The sequence below is a fragment of the Coturnix japonica genome, chromosome 2, assembly GCF_054131305.1.
Source record: "Coturnix japonica strain WE chromosome 2, WE-NBRP24, whole genome shotgun sequence".
NCBI classification, from domain to species: Eukaryota; Metazoa; Chordata; class Aves; order Galliformes; family Phasianidae; genus Coturnix; species Coturnix japonica.
Window position 1 is genome coordinate 63,460,995 of NC_140664.1, and position 21,355 is coordinate 63,482,349.

The following is a 21,355-nucleotide window of genomic DNA, read 5'->3' on the forward strand; positions in this document are numbered from 1 at the left end:
TGCATATGCAAAATAAACAGACTTTTAAAATATATACTAAAGTGACCGTGAATCCAAGAAGAGGAAGAACTGAAAAATTCTGGTGGATTTAATTTTTTTATATACTTTTTTTCCCCTTGATGGAAATGGAAATTGTAGTTGGTGAGACCTTAAGCTTACACAGTAGCTCTTGCTAAGCAGCTACAGAATGCTAAGGTGCTATACCATGTGAATGGCTATGGTGCTGAGCTGTTGCTGAGTTAAGCCACAAATAGGTATCCAGAAGTAAATGTGTGATTCATGTCGAAATACACTTTAAAATGTCATCTGTTTTAAAAACAGACAAAAACAAACAAACAAAAAAACCGCAAACTATGAACACATATTTGCAAAGCTAGTAGTAAAGTAATAAATTCATGCAAGATTCTTATATGAGGAAATGGAAATATAGAATATGCTATAGACATGGAGAAGTGAAAAAGATGGGGGTTGTTATTGGGTTTCATTGTTGCATTGATTCTGCTATTCTGTTCCATTCTAATTCCATGTGTGTTTCAGACAACACTTTAAAGATGAATTTATTGTATGACGCTGACTTAAGATCCTACTGATAATTATTGATCCTACTGATAATTTTGCACCTAAGGTATTGCAAAATATGGCCAATATGCAACTTTCATGAGCTTAATGAAAGATCTGTTATTGATTTGTGATTCATTTAATAAAAAACAAACAAAAAAACAACAACTGTTCAAGTGAAGGCTATTGATTTGAAAGGGCAACTGCTGACAGTACTTGTCTTCATTTCATTTTTCTTCGAGGCAGATTTACAAGTTCAGTAAGGTGTTCTGTAATATGAACATAATGTATGATAGGTATGTAGCTTCAGATGGTTGCAGCTTGACTTTGAAAAGGTTTGCAGATGAGAATTTCTCCTTTTAAGAAGCCTGTTATTTCAGTGTTTTTACCATCCTTTGTTATTCTGGCTATATCTGTGCGTACATTTGTTCTACAGTGCACAGCTATGGTTCAGTCTGTACTATCAGTAGGTAATGTGCTGTAATTAATTATACAGCTATAATTAGTGAATCTACTACACCGAAAAGGAGCAGCTTTCTATGATGCTGCTTTCACAACTGCCTCAACATTTATTTTTTCTGAGAATACTTGTTTGAGTTAGAAATATTATTGCATTTTTTCGAGCTGTAAAAATTCATGATCAAGAATAAAGAGTGTATCACAAGTCTCTAAAGGGTTGTTTGTGTGAATGAGGTCCGTGTTACCTGATCTGGCCTTTGAGAAACTTCAATAGTTCAGGATTAGTTTTCCATCTAGAATTCTCTTCTTTGCTTCATGAAATTCAGAAATATGAAAGAATTAGGTAAGGAGAACATGATATGATGATTGGGTATAGCAAGAAATTCCATAAGAAATTCCATTTAAAAATTCCATAAGAATTTCTATAAGAATAGCAATTTTGCTGATTGTGTACTTCACTATGCCTTAACCAGGAAGAATTCTAATACACTAGGCTGTTGCAGGGCGAGCATCTCTTGTGTTGGGACTTGTGAACATATTTTACTTAATGTCTAGATGGGATTAGAAAATAATTAAAACAAACATGGGTAGAATGAAGTTTTAGTGTTTTTCCTTTAGTTTCTCTTAAGTTTTCTTCTACTTCTGTTTTTATTTCCTTCCTGCTGCAGTGATTTTTTCAGTTCCAATGGGAAGGCGGTTAGTCAGTCTCAGCTGGAACACATGTACCCTTCTTGCATCTTTTAGATTGGATACATGCATCATCACTGAGCGATGCAGGGTATTTTTCTCCTTATGTCTACCCAGGGTATTGCACTGCCTTGGCAGTGCTTTCAGAACCTTTGGTCTAGAGTGAGTGATTGCAGCTGAAGTCCTGAACTTCACTCCCTTCTGTAGTTACACAGTGGGCAGCCACCAGACCACCAAGTTAGTCCAGTCGGTGTTACTTCTGAATGTACATTGACATTTGCTTCCTGCTTTGGCTTAGAGTAGTAACCTAAGACTAGCCTTTTACTAGACATACATTGTTTGAAGAAGTGCCCGATATATTTTTCAAATGGTTTTTCCATTAGTAGGAAGCAATTCGTGAAGTGCTATTCTCACAGTTGACCTGAAACTATTTTGCTTTAGGAGCTATGCTCAGAAGTGAGTTCAGTTCTCCAGAAGTGATTTGAACTGGTGGGGACTTTGTTGTCTGTGCTGGGGTGGTTTTTTTTTGTTTTTTTTTTTTTTTCTTTGGGGGGGGGGAAGGGGAGGGAGGCAGGTGAAGAAGGGTGTAAATTTCTGAGATGAAAGAAAATGGAAATGTGTTTTTCTTGTGTTAACTCAGGATAGTGATCTTTGTTCCTGTGTGTGGTAGTGCAGTTTGTATGCATCTCTTTACTGGTCAATGTACTAGAGACTTATATTTTCTTCAGTTAAGAAAGCATTTCCCATATATAAAACATCCATAAACCTGAGAGTTTGTCTTACTAATGCCAGTTTATCCTCTAATTTTATTTTCATTGACACTTCCTTCCACACTAGGCTTTTGACTGGAGTTTATGAATACCACTGAAGGCAGGAAAATTGTCTCTGCTGACATATCCCTAAACTCTGTAGCTCTAAGATGCTTATTCTGATTTCTGACTTATCCCATTTGATGCTGTAGTTTTCATTGCATGTTTTCACGTGGTGCTCAGGCCTTGTGACTACATAGCGTACATTTTATGAAAATGATTTGGTGCCAGAGGAGAGACTCCGAGCAGAGGAAATCACTAACATGCAAAAACTTAAGCTCCAAAATATCTTTAATTAGAAGCTTATTTGAAAGAACGACCACCTGCCACTCATTTTGACTTTGAATTAGCTCTAAAAATACATTCTGGTTTAAAGAAACAAGCGTGACATAAATGTATTCATATCATGCTAGAATAATGAAACTACAAAACAACGGTAGCTGGACTCCTGCTTGAAAGTAACACTTGCTGGCTGAAGGACATTCCTCTCGAGGCATGCATTGCTGAAACTATGTAGAGTATACTAAGTGATTCCATCTGATCTGCAGAAAACACTGTGGGTTATATTTTCACTTTATAAATATGTCACTGGCAAAGCCAACTGGCTGCAATAAGCTTTTTTGAAATGGACATTTCTGGCTGAGTTTTTGGAAGACGGCATTTCTTAAAGTGAAATATAAAAACCCTATTCACTAACTACACATTAAAAACAAATGGCCAAAGGAAATAAGATGTTCTATAAAAAGCTGGGAAATAAAAGTTCACGCACAATTTATTTTTTTTTTAATTATGGTTTACATTTAATAGTTCAGGTAATTGGAGTTTGATTTCTGGTTAAAACACAAATTTAAAAATTTGTGAGTAGAAACAACACAAATGCAGTCAACAGAGTACCTGGTATATAAAGAAATGTTGCTGTGCTATTAAAGGAGGCACAGCTTTTACTCAGTATTTTAGCTAGGTGAAGTTTTCAGTGGCTGACGTCAGGCGGTTCGGTTCAGTGCCACAGTACTCATGGAGATCACTGTAATGCTCTAAAGAACTTGTTATGTCATAGCGTTGTCATATTGCTACTATTAAAACAGGATATTTTAACAGTGGTATTTGTGTGTTCATAGTTAGGGTTTATTATGAACGCTAAAGATGAATAGGTCAGTTTCTGATAGAACATAATTTAGTATTGCAAGATGCTACATTTTTGTTTCTAGCGTTCATTATTTTTATGATACAACAAAACTGGTAAGAATTAGGTATTCTTAATATACATAGAAGCTATTACTGCTTATTACAGTAACAGCTTTATTGACCCGTATTTTTCATTTGTTAATAGAAGTGTAATGTGCCTACCACATAATCACTGCTGCATAAAATTAAAATATCTGCTGTAATATGTTATGTTTTTTAATGTCATCAGATGAATAAACAACTAAACCGCATATTTTATCTAAACTTCTTAAACCAGAAAGCTATGATTAGAAGCCTGTCTCACTACTATCCATATAACTGGTAGTACCTGAAATTGTGTTAAGAAAGATATAGTACAAGATTTCTAAGCTAGTAAGGGCATTTATATTACAAGTGCCTGTCTTTTTTTCATTTTAATCTCACAATTAAACATTTTATTTATTTTATTTTATCTAATGACATTTAATCTCATGAGCCCCAGGGCTCAATTCTAGTGCCAGTTCTGTTTAACTTTTACACCAGTAACCTGGATGCAGGAGTGGATTGTATCCTTAGAGAGTTTGCTGATGATACTGAAATGGTAGGTGCAGTTGACTCTTCTGCAGAGGCCTTGCAGAAGATTCTAGATAAATTGGCACATGGGAAATCATTAATGGTGTGAAGCTGAACAAAGGTAAATACCAGATTCTGCACGTGGGAATGAGCAATGCCAGACATATCAGAGACTGGGAGACAAGTAGCTGGAGAGCACCTCAGCATAGAGCGACCTGAGAGTGCTGGTGCCAGTAAGCTCATCATGAGCCAGGAGTGTGCTCTGGCAGCCAAGATGACAAACCACATTTTGGGATACACTAAATACAGCACAACCACCTGGTCGAAAGAAGTGATCCTCTCTATGTACTGGTTAGTGCAACCTCACTTTGAATACTGTGTGTGCACTTCTGGACTCTGCGGTATTCAAAGTATGTTAAAGTGCTTGAAAGTGTCCAGAGAAGGGAAAAGGATCGCTTCCCTTTATCTGCTGGTGGCACTCTTCCTGATGTAGCCCAAGATGCAGTTGAACTCTGTTGCTGCAGAGGCTTATGGTCTACCTTGTTCAGTTGGACACCCTGCTTCTGAGTGAAGAATTTCTTCCTAACATCTAACCTAAGCCACTTCTCTTTCAGTTTAAATCCAGTGTCCCGTATTCTAACCACACACCAGCGTCTGCCTTGGCATTGCCCCCTTTCTGCACAGCCGCCCCCAGCACACCACACCACTTGCTGATCTTTATAGTTATTCTTCCCCAGGTGTAGGACTCTTGCCCTTGTTGAAACTTATAAGGTTCTTCTCTGCCCAACTTTCCTTCCTGCCCTCATCTTGCTGAATGGCAGCTCAGTCTTCTGGTTAGCCAACCACTACTCCCAGCTTTGTACCATCTGCAAACTTGCTGTGGGTGCTGTCTATCCCTTCGTTGAGGCTACTGATGAAGATGTTAAAGAAGACTGGACCCAGAACTGACCAGTAGTTACAGGTCTATGACTCTGAGCTCTGCCAGTCAGCCAGTTCTTAATCTACTTCACTGATCACTCATCTATCCTACTCTTCCTAAGCTTACCTATGAAGATGCTTTGAGAGACAGTGTCAAAAGTCTTGAGTTATATCACTCTTGCAGCTGTCCAGTTCACACCTGGCAGTTTGCTAGACTTTAGTGAAACAATTTGTATGGGGTGCTGATTTACTGACTTGAAATATTTTTGTTTAAAAGAAGATTAAATTCTTAATGACATCTTACCATCAGCTTATAGCACTCAAGTAGGTACCAAACTTGGCCTGGGAGTGGCCACATATACCATGTATTCTGAGCAAGAGAAGCTGGAGTCTTAGCAGGATGTTCCTTCTTAGTACGATGGTTCCTACTAGTATTAGCAGAGCTTTAGAATAGCTTTGCTCATTTATCTGTTCACATATGTAGTGTGTCTCAAGTGATACTCTTTGAATAGTTGCGGCAATTCCACATACTCTTGAAATTAACACTAATAATGTTTGATAGCATCAGCTGTTAGTGTGACACAGAGGGCATTCAGAATTGTTGGAACCTCAATATTAAGTAATTTTCAACTTTGCATATGTATTTTGCTTTGTTTTAATTGAAGCATATGCAAGGTGTTTATTTATAGATCGTTTTCACTGACTAATTTCTGAGTTGTGTTAGTAAAAGCATTGCAGTGTTTTTGGCTAGCACTTCAGAGACTCTGTAAGCAGCAAACCAAATGTTCCTTCTGACTATGATCAGCAGTTACTTTAACTGCTTGAATACCCTCATATTTCAGCTGCAGAATGTCAGCTACAAGTAGTAAATAAATTAAGCAAATTTGGAATCTGTCCTGCGAATAACACCTAAGAGGGGAAATTGTTCTTAAATCTTTTAATAAAGGTGCTTTATACATATTTCAGTAGAAACATACTATGTGGTGAACTGTGCTTCTGATTTAATGAAGAATGAATTCTAAGACTGAACAAAAACCATTGACCTGGCTATACAGCTTAGAAGGTCTGTGAGGAAAACCCTAGGAAAACCATTGCTCTAAAACAATTGGTCTGTTTGGAAAATGCTTTTAAGGATCTATATGTCAAACCCAGTAATTCTCTTGAAATGATTGCATTTAGCCACAGGAAACATTTCTTCATTGACTTTATGCTGTTAACAGAAGTAAAGTGTTTGTGTTTCCTTGAAGGATGTAGGACTTAAATCTACTAACAGTAGTAAATGTTTCCTCTTCTATTTTGGAAAACTGAAAAAAAAAAAAAAGCCTTCAAAATGTTATATATTAAGCTTTGAGACCTAATCGTTGTATTGAAGTTGCTAGTGACAAGAGGCCAGTGGTTTAAAGAGGTGCTAGAAAGATGATATATTTACATTTTTTCACTTGCTGTAGTAGGAAAAGAAAACCAAATATGTACTAAATTGCTAACTTCAGTAGGAGATAAGTACCTCAGTAGTTTCTTTGTTTAATTGCTTCTGTGTAATATGTGTAATGCTTCTTTGTTAGTGCAGATGTAGATGTGATTCAGTGTAGGAAAACTAGATTTTATTGTTTTCTCAGAGTACCTCACATTTCAAAAGGCGTGTGAGGTTTTTCTAATGTTGAATGCAAGTCTTTTCTATACTTTAATATATGAATTCATCAGTTGAAAATACAATTACCACCATGTTAAAGCAAGATTGCAGTGTCGATATTGGCAGCTAATGATACCTCTCCAAGTACAAGGGATGGTTTGAAAGTAATGCTTCCTATTCTATTATTTTGCCCCACGACATTGGAGGTAGATGTTGGTATGACAGTAGATGCTGAATCTTCTCACCAACATTCTGTTAAACTTTATTGCCATGTGGCAGGTAGCAGCAGAGGGGCAGTCTGATATGGAAGTGCATACGAAGCTAAGGTGTGGGATTGATTTCTTCCAGGCAGAAAAAATGGTACCCATGGGTATTCACTGACGCTTGCTGAATAATCATGAGAATCAAACAGTAGATGTCATTACAGTGAGGCAATGGGTGTTGCTTTTCAACAGCAGTGGCAGTGATGTGAGATACAAGCTACGTTTAGGATGCCCTTGCATAGCTGTCACACCACAAAACGAAGAAAATCTCAATCAGCTCATCCACGCGAATTGGCAGATTGTGACCAAAGAAGTACATATGGAGTTGGGTATCAGCTTCTGTATGTTGGAAACAATGGTGGTAATATTGGAATATCACAAAATTTGTGCCATATGGATCTCATTAATGCTCACAGAGGAACAGAAGGGAACACTATTTAGGGTTGTCAGAACCAATTGAACTAACACAAGGCTGAAGGTGACAGTTTCCTGGGTCACAACTTTGCTAGTAGTGATAGTGGTGTCGCTGCTACAAGCTGGAGTCAAAACTGCAGTCCATGAAGTGGCGATATGTGAATTCCCCACTGAAAAAGAAGTTAAAGATGCAGCCCTCAGTAGGTAAAGAAATGTGCAATGTAGTTTGGGATAGGAAAGGGGTGATTCTTTTGGATTTCCTGAAACCTGAACAAACCAACTCTAGCTGCTACACCATGATACTGTCTAAGCTGAGGGCTCAAATTTCCAGAATCAGGCCAGAGAAAAAGACAACCTTTCTCTTGCAGCACAATATCCTATCATAGGATATGCTTCTCCCCATTTGTCAGAATTCCCCCATCAGAATTTGAGAAAGGATTTAATAAAAACAGTTTGGAAACGGTTAAGAAAGTAAGATTTTGTTTGAGGAATTTCATAATTGCCAGCCCTTCTAGACCCATGAAAGAAAGCTGAATTGGGAATTATCTATCCAGAGCTGTTTACCATATTGTGGCTTTTCTGAGAACAGTGTGGTATAAACCTCATACTGGTTAAGTTGTTTAACTAACCAACTATCTGTTTGAAGTTTCTTTTAGCTCCTTTTATCTCTGTTCCTTAACTGCAGTACAATATGGAAATTAAAGGAACTGAAAACAATTTATTAGACAGAATAGAATTGACAAAGTAAGAAGTCACAGCAAACAAACAAACAAACAAAAAAATAACAACCAGAAAGCAATACAGGCCACCTGATCATACTTGCAGCATGTGGGCAATGGTGGTGGTATAGAATGGTTGGAATAGATTATCTCAGCAGTCTTATCTACCTTGATTATTCTATGATAACACCAGACCCCATTCCAGTTTGAAGACTGTGGAGCACATTGCCAATCTTGCTTGGGCTGTATTATCACATACACTGTATAGTCCAGATTTTGCAAATCCTAACTTCTGGACTATGTGGCCATAGCAACTGTGAAGCACTGGGCCACTCCTCTGGTGCAGATTTTTATGAGAATAATGAGCAGTCTCCTGTTCATCGCTGACAGAAGTGATGGTGGTGTCTATGTTGAAAAAGTTTTTTGTGCTGAGAATTCTCTTTATCAAGTAGTGTTATTGTGCTCTTTGTATCTGTTGTAGTTTCCATGGAAATAAATAGGATGCATTACTTTTGGAGATATATATATATATATATATATATATATATATACACACATATATACATATATATATATACACATATATACATATATATATGTACACATATATGCACGACTTGTTTTCAAGCAGACAAAACCAACAATACTCTTGAATAAGAGTGACCTCTAAGGCTTTCAGAAAAGGCATGTGTAAAACATAAGGTAAGAAACAGGCATTCATCACAGACCTTCCTGATACTATATTCTTGAATTTTTATTTTTTATTTTTTTTGCTCTTCTGTCTTTAAATCTTGTTGGTAAGGACTGAAATATTTTTCACTAGTGAGTGACTTAGCTTCTACCAGGTGAAGAAAATGAATTACATTTTCAAATGTCTTTTCTTGCTCATGGTTGGTATTTGCAACAGGTGTGAACTACAGAACTTGGAAAAACAAATGTGAGAATTTGATTTTTAGATTATGGGAAATCTGAAGGGGTAAGGTGGGAGGTATGGAGGGTAGAGAGGCCAAGTGGGTGAGATCCATGTTGTTACTCTGAACTAAATTCTGTTGGCTTTAGTCACAAGAGCAAATAACATGATATACTGCTGACCTATTACACTGCTAGTTATTTTCAAGTACTTAGTTTCTATGAAGAATCACAGTGGAGATGAACAATACTTTCCGCTGTATTTTACACCACTTATTGCTTTTTCAATTATTGAATGTAATCTTCTTGACCTTTATGCTACCTTCATTATTTAAGTAAGAATTTCTATTCTATTTTTGTTTTAGTTCATCTTCTTGTGTTGGAGAACAGTGTTAAGGAATTGGGGATGGACTTTGAGTGAACAAATAATTTTTTTCATGTTCCCCATGTATATATGAGAGCTCCTAAGACACAGTGGAGTATTTTAATGCAGATAAATAGATTTATGTTGAATGACATTCATTATTTTGTGTTATGTTTGCCAGATAGGGGCTTTTCTTTGAATTCAGGAGAGATGTTTCCGTTAGCTGTTCCAAGCTATTAGTCTTATTGGTATGGCTTTCTCTTTAAATACATGGAAAACATTGTTTGCTTGAATTACTGCATTGACATATGAATGAATGCAGAACTCATAATCAGACTCTGACCTCAGAATGTGTCAAAACGAAGCTTTGCATTTAGCTTGGTGTTTTAGAGACATATCAAGTCATGTCTTCAGGCTATTAAATAGTGGCGTGAAGTTATTTGCTCCAAGCTTTTTCTGTTAGTATTGTTTGCAACAAATGGAGTGAATCTGTTTGTTTCTTCATTCCTTGAAGACAGAACATATGAATGCAGGCTGTGGAAAACACTGACATAGTTCTTAGTTCTATTTTTAACAGCAGTATATATTTGTAGGAATTCTTTTTACATTGTTTAACTACTCTTGAAAGAGTAGGATAGGTTATTTAGTTTTAATTCACAGTTGTTATGACTGCTTGTAATGTATAGAGGCTTTTTTTTTCCCCCTCCCCTAGGACTATTGAAACTTTTCTTGAAACTGCAGTTGTAATAGTTATAACATGAGGAATTTTGCTTTAAAATGAAATAATCTAACATTTTTTTTTTCTTAATATATTCTGAATGACATCCAAAAGCATCTGATTACCTAGATTTACTTTTTGTACTAAGTTTGTTCCTTATAGTAAGCAAGAAGTAAGTTAAAGTTGGAATATTTGGTATTCTTCTTAATAGTAAACATTTATTGAATTGAATAGTAAATTGAAATTAGTCCTAGTTCTATTAGTATAGGTACAGCTTCTAATTCTGCAATTGTTAAAAGCTAAACTGCATAGTTAATGTTGTTCTGTTTCCTTTATATGTATCTTCCCTTTGCTCTTCTTTCTTAGGTCGTGATTTGATATGTATACAGTCCATGGATGGCATGCTAATGTTATTTGAACAGGAAAGTTATGCTTTTGGCCGTTTTTTACCTGGTTTTCTTCTGCCTGGTCCCTTGACTTACAGCTCTCGGACTGATTCCTTCATTACAGTGTCTTCCTCTCGACAGGTTGAGAGTTACAAGTATGTGTTCATATTCAATAATTATTACATATTTTGGTGCTGTTATTTAGTATGTAAACAAAATAACCACATGTTACACGGGATCTTGCAGGTTTGATCACTCCAGGCTCTCAGGAATAAATGACAACAAGGAAGGATTTGTGTTCACCACAGGGGAATAGATTGAATTCACTTGGCTCTTTTATGGAACCATCATGCTGAGTTTATTATTCGGATGAATGCTCAGTGCAAGGGATGTTATGGTAGACAACTTCTATTAAGCTTTTAAAAAAAACAAATAGAATTTTCCTAATTGCAAGCCCTTGTTATATCAAGGATTGTCATCTGCTGGGAGGGCCACATGACAGACTTCTACAACCTGAAAGGTGCATCAAGGAAATCTTGACAGGCTGGCTAGGAAGGATGCTTTGCCGAATTGTTAGCTCAGAAATAAGAAAGGAATGTCTGGAGAAGTAGCAGTAAAAGCTTGCCATTTACTGTTGTGGACATTGGCTGTATTGACCATGAGATGATGCAGGTTAAGGTCGTAAGGAGAGTGAGGAAGATAGGGAGTGAAATCAAAATTGTGCTTTTCAGGAGAAAGGACCATCCTGTTCAGGGAAGTGATAGACAGGATCCTGTAAGACCCTGGAGGATAAAAGTGCACAGGAGAGCTATTTTATCATCATGGATAACCTTTTCAAAGACCAAGAACAATTCTGTGGTCAAGAAAATGATGAATAGCGGAAAGCAGCTTGACTGAACAGATAGATTCTGATTGAGTTCAAATGGAAAAAGGAATGATATGGGATATGGGAATTGAGGTGAACTACCAAGTACATATATTGAAACATGGGGTGGACTGGGAAGATGTAAACTTGGTTAAAACTTCTACTAGCAGAGAATCTGAAGGTCAAGAAGAAGGACTCCCGCAGATACCCCAGGCATGAAATGAAGATCAGTGAAATGGATCTACTAGTGAACAAAGTAGGCAACTTTGTGACAAAGGCATGGAAAGACCTAGGAACTCAATGCCTGTGTTACCTCATCTTTTCTCCATTAAAACTGATAAGGTCTGCTCTTAGGCCTTCTGAATTTTTTTGGCTAGCAATAGATGTGGGGTGGTGGTTAGTGGTAGAGAATTACCAACTGCAAGATTCAAGATGAAAAAGTCACAGAACTGTAAGACTTCAGAGTAGTTGTTGATTCACACTAGCAGCCTTAGATGAATGATGTTCCTCAGGAGACAATACTGGAGCCAGTGTTTCTTTAACATCCTCATCAAAGACCTGGAATATAAGAATAATTGTTCTGAAATGCAAGGATGATGCCAAACTGTAAAAAGTGAAAAATAATAATAAAAAAAAAGGTTAGAGCAGAAGCTATATTGCTTGTCTAATTCTGAAATAAGTCTGGTTATTGCAGTTGACTATCAACACTTGTGCTGTTAGTAAATATTTAAATATGTTTTGAAAGACAGATTGGTTCTGCATATTTTAAGACTGCAAGCAAGCGATGCTGTGAAATTTAGGAGCTTGCAGATAATGCTCCTGCCAAACAGATATAGTAGCCCTGTTATTTTGATTAACAATACTGGTCAGTTATTACTGTTTGTCATCTTCCTACCACCAGCTTTTTCACACTGCACATCTATGTACTATGAAGACACATTTCCTCTATAGAGCCTTTGAAGAATATTGTGTATTAAATAAGACACTACCTGCCTTTTTGATTATAACAGAAAATAACAGTTCTTTTCAGAAGATGTCACCATGTTACCGGTTTGGGGAAATTATGGCAAATGGCATCTCACTCTTTACTTATGAGGAAAATAAATGGACGATGCTTTATTCTTAAAATTCTATTTGTAGCCTCACTAAGTATTGAAGCACTGTTAGGTTGCTTGAACACGCAAGAAGTCAGGATCCAACTCCTGGGATATACTGCTTATGCAAGTCTCCCTGTTTACTTTGTGACACTGATCACAGCTTTCTGAACCTAGTTTTCATCATCAACTAGTTTTCAGTCATCCTCATTGATTTATGTAACGTGTTCATCATCAACTTATATATGAAGTTGTTTTAGGGTATAGCATCAAAAGCACAACTGAGAGACTTTTAGTATTAGCTTGGAGTTGTATTTGTTCTTTATGTAGCCTTCTGAGTCTCTGGTAAATATTTTGAGTTTGCTTTACTTCTGGGAATATCTTCTACTGCTAATTCTGGAAACTCTTCTCTGCAGTTAAGCAGCAGAGAACTAAAGCACTTCACTGAGCAACAGATGCTACTAAAAATTTCAGAGTGGAACCAAAATGTTGCTATGCATCCACCTTAGATATCTCTGTGAAATACTGTTGAAATGAATGCAGGAAAAAATTTCTCCTTTATTTTCTGAATAAGGTTGAATGCAGTTGTCACAAATCTTTTTCCTGAGCAGAAGTTATTTTGCTTCTAGTAATGGGAGAGGCCATTCTTTGTTACCCATGATGGAAATTTTCTTTCATTTTTTATTTTCACACTGACTATGATTTTTGTTATTCATTGTCTGCACTGGGGATTGTATTGACTACAACTTAACGTAGGGCACTTAATGAACCATTTTAGTACTTTGTTTAGAAGGGAATTAATGGTTGCAAAATGTAACTTTCTGGAAATATATGGAAACATTGAATATTTAAATTTAATTTTTTATATGAAATAAAAATGATGTCTTTCTGATTTTCTTTTATCAGAAGGACTCTTGCTCATGTTGTGAAAGGGTAAAGGTGTGCTGAAATCAGTATATAAAATATGCAAATACTACTACTTAATTATTATTTACAAATTATGCCTTAGGAATCTAATCCTGGGAATGTTAATCTAACGTAACACTTAATTTACTTAGAGTAATATATTGTCATATATTATTCTATCACCTGAATTTCTTAAGCAGTACTCTTTTAATTATTCTGCTAAAACTTAGTAAGACATTTTCAGATTCTAGATATTTCACGAGCACATTACAGACATTGTGTTAATAATTTGGGAGAGGATAGATGTACTGCAAATAAAAGTACTTTTGAAATATGATGGAGGGTGGCTCTGCAACCATATCAGTCAGCTCTCTTCAGAATCCTGAGATGCAAGTTGTCCTGCCATTTGTAGACATTCAGAATCATGAGCTGGTCCCACACTTTTCTCCTAAGTGAAGGGGATTTTGCTTTCCCAGCTCCTCTTAGAGATTTAGGGGTGAGAGTTTCATGCATTTGAGAGTCTTGAGAAGCCTGGCTGTTAGTGAAGACTGAGACAAAGAACTCTTTGAGTACTTTAGCCTTCTCCATGTCTGTCAGTTTTTCCTTCCCATTTATCAGAAGGAGCATACCCTTTGGCCTGTCTCTTCTGACCAGCGCTCAATCTGTAGAGTCCCTTGTATTTTTCACATCTCTCATCAATTGCAGTTCTAACAGTGCCTTGGCTTTCTTGCTCCCATCTCTGTGTGTCTGGGCAGTGTCCCTGAATACAGTAGTTTATTTTAAAAATTTCTGGGGGAATTAAAAAGAAAAATAAAAAATTGATTGCTATTTTGACTTCACAAATTGAAAAGATGCTGATTTCTTGCATCTGTCTCATCTGTAAGATATTTCCATCCTTTAGTAGTTAGCCATTGAATTACATTAAGGTCAGGGATAACCTGTATAGAACTCTTGTTCTAAATTCTGCCTTTTTATTCTACAACAGTGTTTATTCTAACATCTTTGCTGATTGTGGCTGTGCTGCTGTAGGCTTTCTGACAATCTTATTTTAGGTAATGGTCTCACTGTGTAGGTATACTTGTAACATGATAATTCTGTTTTATTTTTATTTCATGTAAAGGTTTTAACTACAAAGATGTTGTATTTTGTTGTATTACTTTTTTTTTTTAAACTTCCTCTAACAGATACCAAGTGCTGGCATTTGCAACTGATGCTGATGGAAGACAAGAAACAGTACAACAAAAACTTAGTTCTGGAAAGAAACTTGTGGTAAATGCTGTTTATTTTACATAACATCTGTGGTGCCTTGCATGCATCTGAAAAAGATCAATGCTAAGTAATGAATGGAAACATTATCTGGTGACAAAGGATTCTATCCAATTGCTTTTAAAAGGCAGCAGAAAGTCTTCTGTATGTTTCTATTAGGATTTCCTTGAGCCTCAGTTGTTTCAGGTTGGGCCTTAATACTTGCTACTGTTCTGAGAAAAACAATAAATGAAAACAATAACGAAAGTTATTAATAAGCAATAATATAATATTGCTTAAACATGTAAGGATGTAGTCAAGGAAGGATTTTGAAGTAGTCCTTCTTTATATCAATGCATGTAGTTGGAAAAGTAGATAAACTTTCATATGCAGAACCATAAAGCGTCTGGATAGGGAGCAAGGAAATATGGTTTAGTAGGTTTCTGTAGGTGTGGTAAAGGGAGGATGGTTGGACTAGATGATCTTACAGGTCCTTTCCAACCTTGTGGTTTTATGATTCTATGATTCAGATTAAAGGGTGCTTGTTGTTGGGTGCAAATATGTATGTGGGCTTAAGCACCGTAAATTTTGTCTGTGTTTTCAATTACATATTGGTAGAATAGGCTATTTACCTTTCCTCCCTAATGCTACCCTAAGGAAATGTGGCAGATTTAAATGATTTTATCTCTCTGTTTTTGGAGACTTTAACACTTACTGCATAAAGCACTTTCATCTTCAGTGGGGTATATCTTAACATTTAGTTAAATATGCTTGTGCAGTTTGTTGCTTAGCCATCAATAGACGATAATTTCAAAATGTTGATGTTGCTTTACCCACAATAAGGAAAATCACAACTGCCTTCCAAGTCAACAAGTAATAAGTAATAAGTAAAATAAGTAATATTTTCTCCTTCCAAAAAGAACCTGACCTCGATTTTTCTTTTCCACTTATGCTACTGATACTTCAGTAGCTTGATGAATTCTGAGCTTTCTCTGGGTATTTTTGAACTTTTCTTATGTGCGCAATTGTTGACTGATCTCTAGAGCATGTATTTTTTTCTTTTAAAGGTGGATTGGGTTCTCAACATTGGAGAACAAGCACTGGATATATGCATTGTCTCCTTTAATCAGGCAGTTTCTTCTGTTTTTGTGCTTGGTGAGAGAAGCCTCTTCTGCCTAAAGGATAATGGACAAATTCGCTTCATGAAAAAGCTTGATTACAGTCCAAGTTGCTTCATTCCTTATTGTTCAGGTTTGTAAAAGAAAATTCATCTTGAAACTTCTGGTTTTGCTACTTTCCTAGTTTTTTTTGTTTTTGTTTTTAATATTCTTTAAAAAATGCTATTGATTGTAGAATACAAAATAAAAGCTGCCCTCTTCTTAGATTTATTTTCTCATACTGTTAATCCAAAATATTATGACTTTTGGAATCTAAATAGCTTATTTTCACATAACCAAATATGATGTATGTGTCTAGAGTTTGGGTAAGTTTGCCCAGACTACCAAGTCACCTAACATGAAAGAATGAGAGATTAGTGTTGGAAAACTGTTATTCACTGAAAGTGAATGTTAAAAAAGTTTATTGGTGAGAGATGAAACTGATAAATTTTTGACACTCTGCCTTTTTAGACTTAGAATCTCATTTTAGACTTCGTAAAAATGATCTTAATAATCTTCACGTAATTTACGTGCTTTCTGATTTACGTTATAAATGAAACATACAAGTGTATAAATTTTTAATCAATATACACAGGTCAGTGAATTAATGAAGAGTATTAAGTCACTGATAATTTAACCATGTGTGTTTTGTCATACCTGTCCTGGCATGCCAACATTATAATTATGATGAGTCTTTGTTATTTGTATCTTAAGTTATGAAAGATATCTGGTTAGAATGTTGAAAAGTTTTGGCATGTGTGTTGTATGATGGGAACTGATATTCGTAATTAATCACATACATCCTTGGTTCTTGGTTATTCTATAGATATATTTAAAATGAGTGATGTCTTAAAAGGAAATAAGTGAATAAATAGTTCACTTTTTCAGTCTCCAAAAAGAAAGTAATGGCTTATGATAATATCTTTCATTTTTAAACTATTTTTTTTTTTGTTTTTAACAGTGAAAGAAGGAACGATAAACACTCTAGTTGGAAACCATAGTAAAATGCTGTATGTTTATCAAGATATTACACTGAAATGGGCCACTCAGCTTCCCCATGTTCCTGTATCAGTAAAAGTAGCCAATTTACAGTAAGTTACTTGTTGAAGTTCTTTTCCAGATTCATTTTTAGTAGTGAAATTTGCTTGTAGATCCTAACAAGTGAGTCTGAGGCATGTAACAAATGAGACGACTTCTAAGATGAAAATTCAAAGTGTTTGTTTTGTAAAATATTAATTTTGTAGTGGGCCTACTAGAATTTCTGTTCCGTGCTTTAGACTTTGATTTTCATGAGTAACAATGGAAATTGCTCTTATACTTCTAATGAGGTAGTTACTTCTTTAAAAGAATGAATAATTAAGCTTTGCTATCTGGTAAGATCCTTCCCTGAGACAGAATATTAAGATGCTCACTGGAAATCTGTTCTCCATTAAACATTTAAGAGCATGTGAATTCCTGGCATGGTTTGTTGGAACAGATTGTTCAACTCCAATGTTAAACTATGGAAATTAGTTTAAGGAACTGGTTAAAATGCACAGAGTTGTACTTAAACAAACAAAAATTTGTGTAAAATGTGCTTCCAATGGACAGGACAGTGACAAACCTGTCAGATGCAGGATGAAATACTGAGAAATGATGACAGTGTCTATTACTTGCACCAACCTTCTGACTGAAATGAGAATCGAACTACAGAAAAGTTCTGCTAGTGCTTGTACTTGTGTGATCCAACTTATGCCTACACGGCGGTGAACGTACCAGATGGTACTGGCCTCCTATTGTTTGCAATCAGGGGGAAATGCTGTGTCCTTTTAGGGTCGAGTTTGTGGCTGTCATGACAACATACTTTGGATTGTTGAATAGTGACTTGATCGCTAGTTCTCTATTTTATCAAAAAGTCTCATAATAAACAAAAGTGCAATATCTGATTTGGTGGTCATTTTATTAAATTATTTTTAATTAAAATTAAAGGTTAAAAAGGTTGTTAAATTATTTTAAAATATTTTATAATTTAAATTTTTAATTTTTTGAAGTCTCCCTGAAGAGAGCTGTACTGGTTTTTATCCAACAGGTCTTAAATTAAGAACGTAACAAATCACATCTGCGATCTAATTAGTATAGAAGAAACAGAAAAAAATATGCAGGATGTTACAGTATAGCTTTTGTAGTTTGGAAAAAATAGTGTCAACAGAAAACATTGAAAAAGACACTGAAGTTTTTTCAGCAGTATATTGTACTACCATTGGTATATAGAATTATTTACGTATTATTCAAATACTTGGAGGTCCCTTCCAACCTGTGATTCTTTGACTAAGAAATTTTAGGGATGTGGTCTAGTGGGCATGGTGAGGATGGATTGATTATTGGACAAGATTATTTCAGTGGTCTTTCCCAACCTTAATGATTATTTTATTGTATAGTTCTAAGTTCATGCAGATTCTACTTGTTCTACATAATATTAAACACTCAGTAGTTTGATTTTTTGAGAATTCTGGGAGCCTGCTAAATTATCCTAAATAATTTTGTTTCTTACAGGCCCAAAATTTCTGTATACCTATATAATACTTTTATTGTTATTTTTATTGTTTTGTCCTATGGATGATATAGACAGCATTCTAGTTATACAAATCTCTTTTTATACGGATACTGATGAATGAAGGGCTGTGTATCTGTCTGTATAAACCCAATAGCTCGTATGGCAGAAGTACAGGACATATGAGTTTCAATGCTATCCTTTCTGTTTGAATATATGCACTATGCTTGTATTTCATACTGATGCTGAAACTAATGCTAAACAGCAAGAAAACTGCACTAAAGCTTACAGAGATAATAATTCAGTTTAAACAAAGGATATGCTTAAAAAAAAACCAACAACCTGAAAGAGGATTCTCATTTTATGTGAGTCAATGCAGTAATTTTCCAATACTTAATCCACTTGAGAGGCCACAGTCTCAGCTGGAGCCCTTGGGCACTACTGTAACATAAATGGTATTAAGTCTTAATAACCATACAGTTGTTAATCCTACACTGCTGAGAGATGGAAGCGCCTTTAAAATGACCTATGTAAATGAATTATTTTCACATTCTTTCCACTTTTATTGCAATACTTGCAAAGTAAATGGACCATTTTGAAGGCAATTGTCTTTACAGATCATATAAGTTCATCTGCTTATTGTGTGTGGCTCTGGCATGTTGGATAAGGAAAGCAGCATTAGAAGATATTTTATGTAAATTCCCTTGGGGCAAGGTTAGTGTGATTGATTCTGTAATGGCAGTCATCTGCTTTATTCTGTAATCTTGATAGTTTGCCTCTTAGACCAGCCCTTCACATACTTTAGAGTATTCCAAGTAAATTTGACTTTGTTGTGTACCCCTCCTTATTTTTTATGATTTTATTTTTCCTCTTACAGTAACACAAAATGCAGAATTTCCCTATTGCAATACTGGTATGTAAATAATGATAATAACAGACTACGATCTTTGGGATTAAATTCCAGGACAAACTGCTTTATTTCTATCATTCTGCCTTCAGAAGCATACAGGGAAGAAGCAGAGTCGAAGTGCTTACTAATAACATTTTTTTGCTGAGGTGTCTGTGTAATCTAAAGATGGTGTATGTTTAAAGCTGTTGAACTGGACATTTTGCCTTTCTTCTATTGTAAAAACCTGAATGTTGGATCAATTTATACTGCTTAGGACTTTGTCTCAGTTCCAATTCATCTTCCCATTGATAAGCCTGCTTGGAAGGTTTCATGTACCATGTGTTGTTATTATAGCTATGGCTGTGAAAAAGTATTCTTGCTGAGGCTGAAACTCTTTGGAAGAATGGTCAGCTGTTCTGCCTGAGTTAATTTAAAAGTAACAAACAAAGGAATCCCCCCCAAACAAAGCAAGACACAAAACAAAAGCAAACAGACTGAGCTCTTATAGAGGGTTTGAAGAATTTGTCCGTATGCTACAGTTATACACGGAAATCACATGAATTGCAAGAATTTCCATTCCACCCTCATTTTCAATGCTGAAATAGTAACTGTGAGTGCTAGTGATTGCATGGTATCCACTGTAGTTACAGAAATACCTCCTTTGCAGTGACTTTAACTCTTATTCCCTTTCTTCTGTGCTTTCATTTCCCTTTCCTTGCTTCACCATAGAGACCTTTTTCCCAAGAACTTCACTGCACCTGAAGATCTCTTTTGCTAAAGAAATTTTATTAGCAGTCTCTCTCTCATTTTAAACTTGATTTAGTCATTTTTTGATGCTTCCTAAGATATATTATGTTTTCTTCTCACACTCTCCCATAATTCAGGTGGTTATTTGGGGAGCAGGCATATAGGAATGTGCTTCTGACAAAGCTGTTTAAAGTTACTGTCAGCTCAAATGCCTCATATGAAGGTCTTTTTTTTTTTTTTTTTTTTTTTTTTTACTTCTGCCATGGAATGGAGCCTTGTAAAGTCAGGTGTCTTAATCCTACCCGTATGAGAAAGGTGGGTCATGTTTGTCTGAATCATCTGAAATAACTTTTTGAGAAAGTAGCAGAAAGTAACTTTTTAAGGGCTCCTTAGAGGTCGTATTTGTTTTTCTGTGCCTGAATTATCCTATCTCTGTATGCTTGACCATAAAAGGTCCTTGGAGGGGATTAAAATGCTTAGACCATCCACTTTTCTATTTATTTAACTCTAATTCACTTGGCAAAGCTGATCCTAAAAGTACCATGTTTTAATGGCGGATTGGTTGTACTAAGTATTATGCTGACCTGGATGACCTGAAACTAGAACATTGTGTTAAGGTGCGTTCAGTCTGAAGCAAAATAGCTTATTTTGCTAGCCTCAGGGATGTTTCCATCACAAACATCGGAATTGCCACTGTGGGTTCAGTCATTTAAAACCACATAGATAGAGCATTATAGCTTGGATATGATCTCAGTAAAGGGATTTCTGTTTTGATCACTTCCAAGTTAGAAATCTGTTTTTGCAATAGGGAGGCATGAGGGCTCCAAATCTAGGACTTTGTTTCTTTTTTTCTGATTTTTTTTTTTTTCCTTTTGGCTAGTCTTGGTTTTGATTGTATTATTCATTCTTCACATTTAATCTGATGAGCCTGTGAATGCTGAAATGTGGCCCAATTTTTTTCTTTTAAATTGAAATAGCAAAGTATATATATATATTTATACATACTATATATATATATATATATTTATATTTCCCCTCAAGATGGTATTGCATGCTGCTCCTATTTTACATTTTTCTGTGCTATCAGTCAAGAAATGAAGCCTAGTACTACCTCTAAGGGGTGTGTGTAGGGGGAAGCTGGTTTGATGTGGAAGTTATCCATATACATCCAGTTTTAACAGTACATCAGCCATCTCTCAGGGTTTAGGAAATGTATTTCAGGAAAGATCATGTTTTCCTTCTCTAATCTATCGAGGTTCTTTTCTAGGCACCAGTTTATCAGTGAAATTTATAATTAAATGAGGGATAATTTTAACTTCAGATTCATTAGAATTTGATTAGAAATGCTCCA

At 35.7% G+C, this 21,355-nt stretch overlaps 1 protein-coding gene across 22 annotated transcripts in view; it reads left to right on the top strand.

Moving 5' to 3' along the window:
* BBS9 (Bardet-Biedl syndrome 9) overlaps positions 1 to 21,355 on the top strand; it is a 257,151-nt gene that overhangs the window by 14,926 nt on the left and 220,870 nt on the right. For 19 of the 22 annotated variants that reach the window (XM_015855026.3, XM_085539999.1, XM_085539992.1 and 16 more), the window contains exons 6-9: positions 10,552 to 10,726; positions 14,621 to 14,705; positions 15,749 to 15,932; positions 16,800 to 16,929. In XM_015855026.3, coding sequence (XP_015710512.2) covers positions 10,552 to 10,726; positions 14,621 to 14,705; positions 15,749 to 15,932; positions 16,800 to 16,929 — 574 coding nt within the window. The remainder of the gene's footprint in view (positions 1 to 10,551; positions 10,727 to 14,620; positions 14,706 to 15,748; positions 15,933 to 16,799; positions 16,930 to 21,355) is intronic. The other 3 variants (XM_085540005.1, XM_085540003.1, XM_085540004.1) reach the window with 1 other exon arrangement.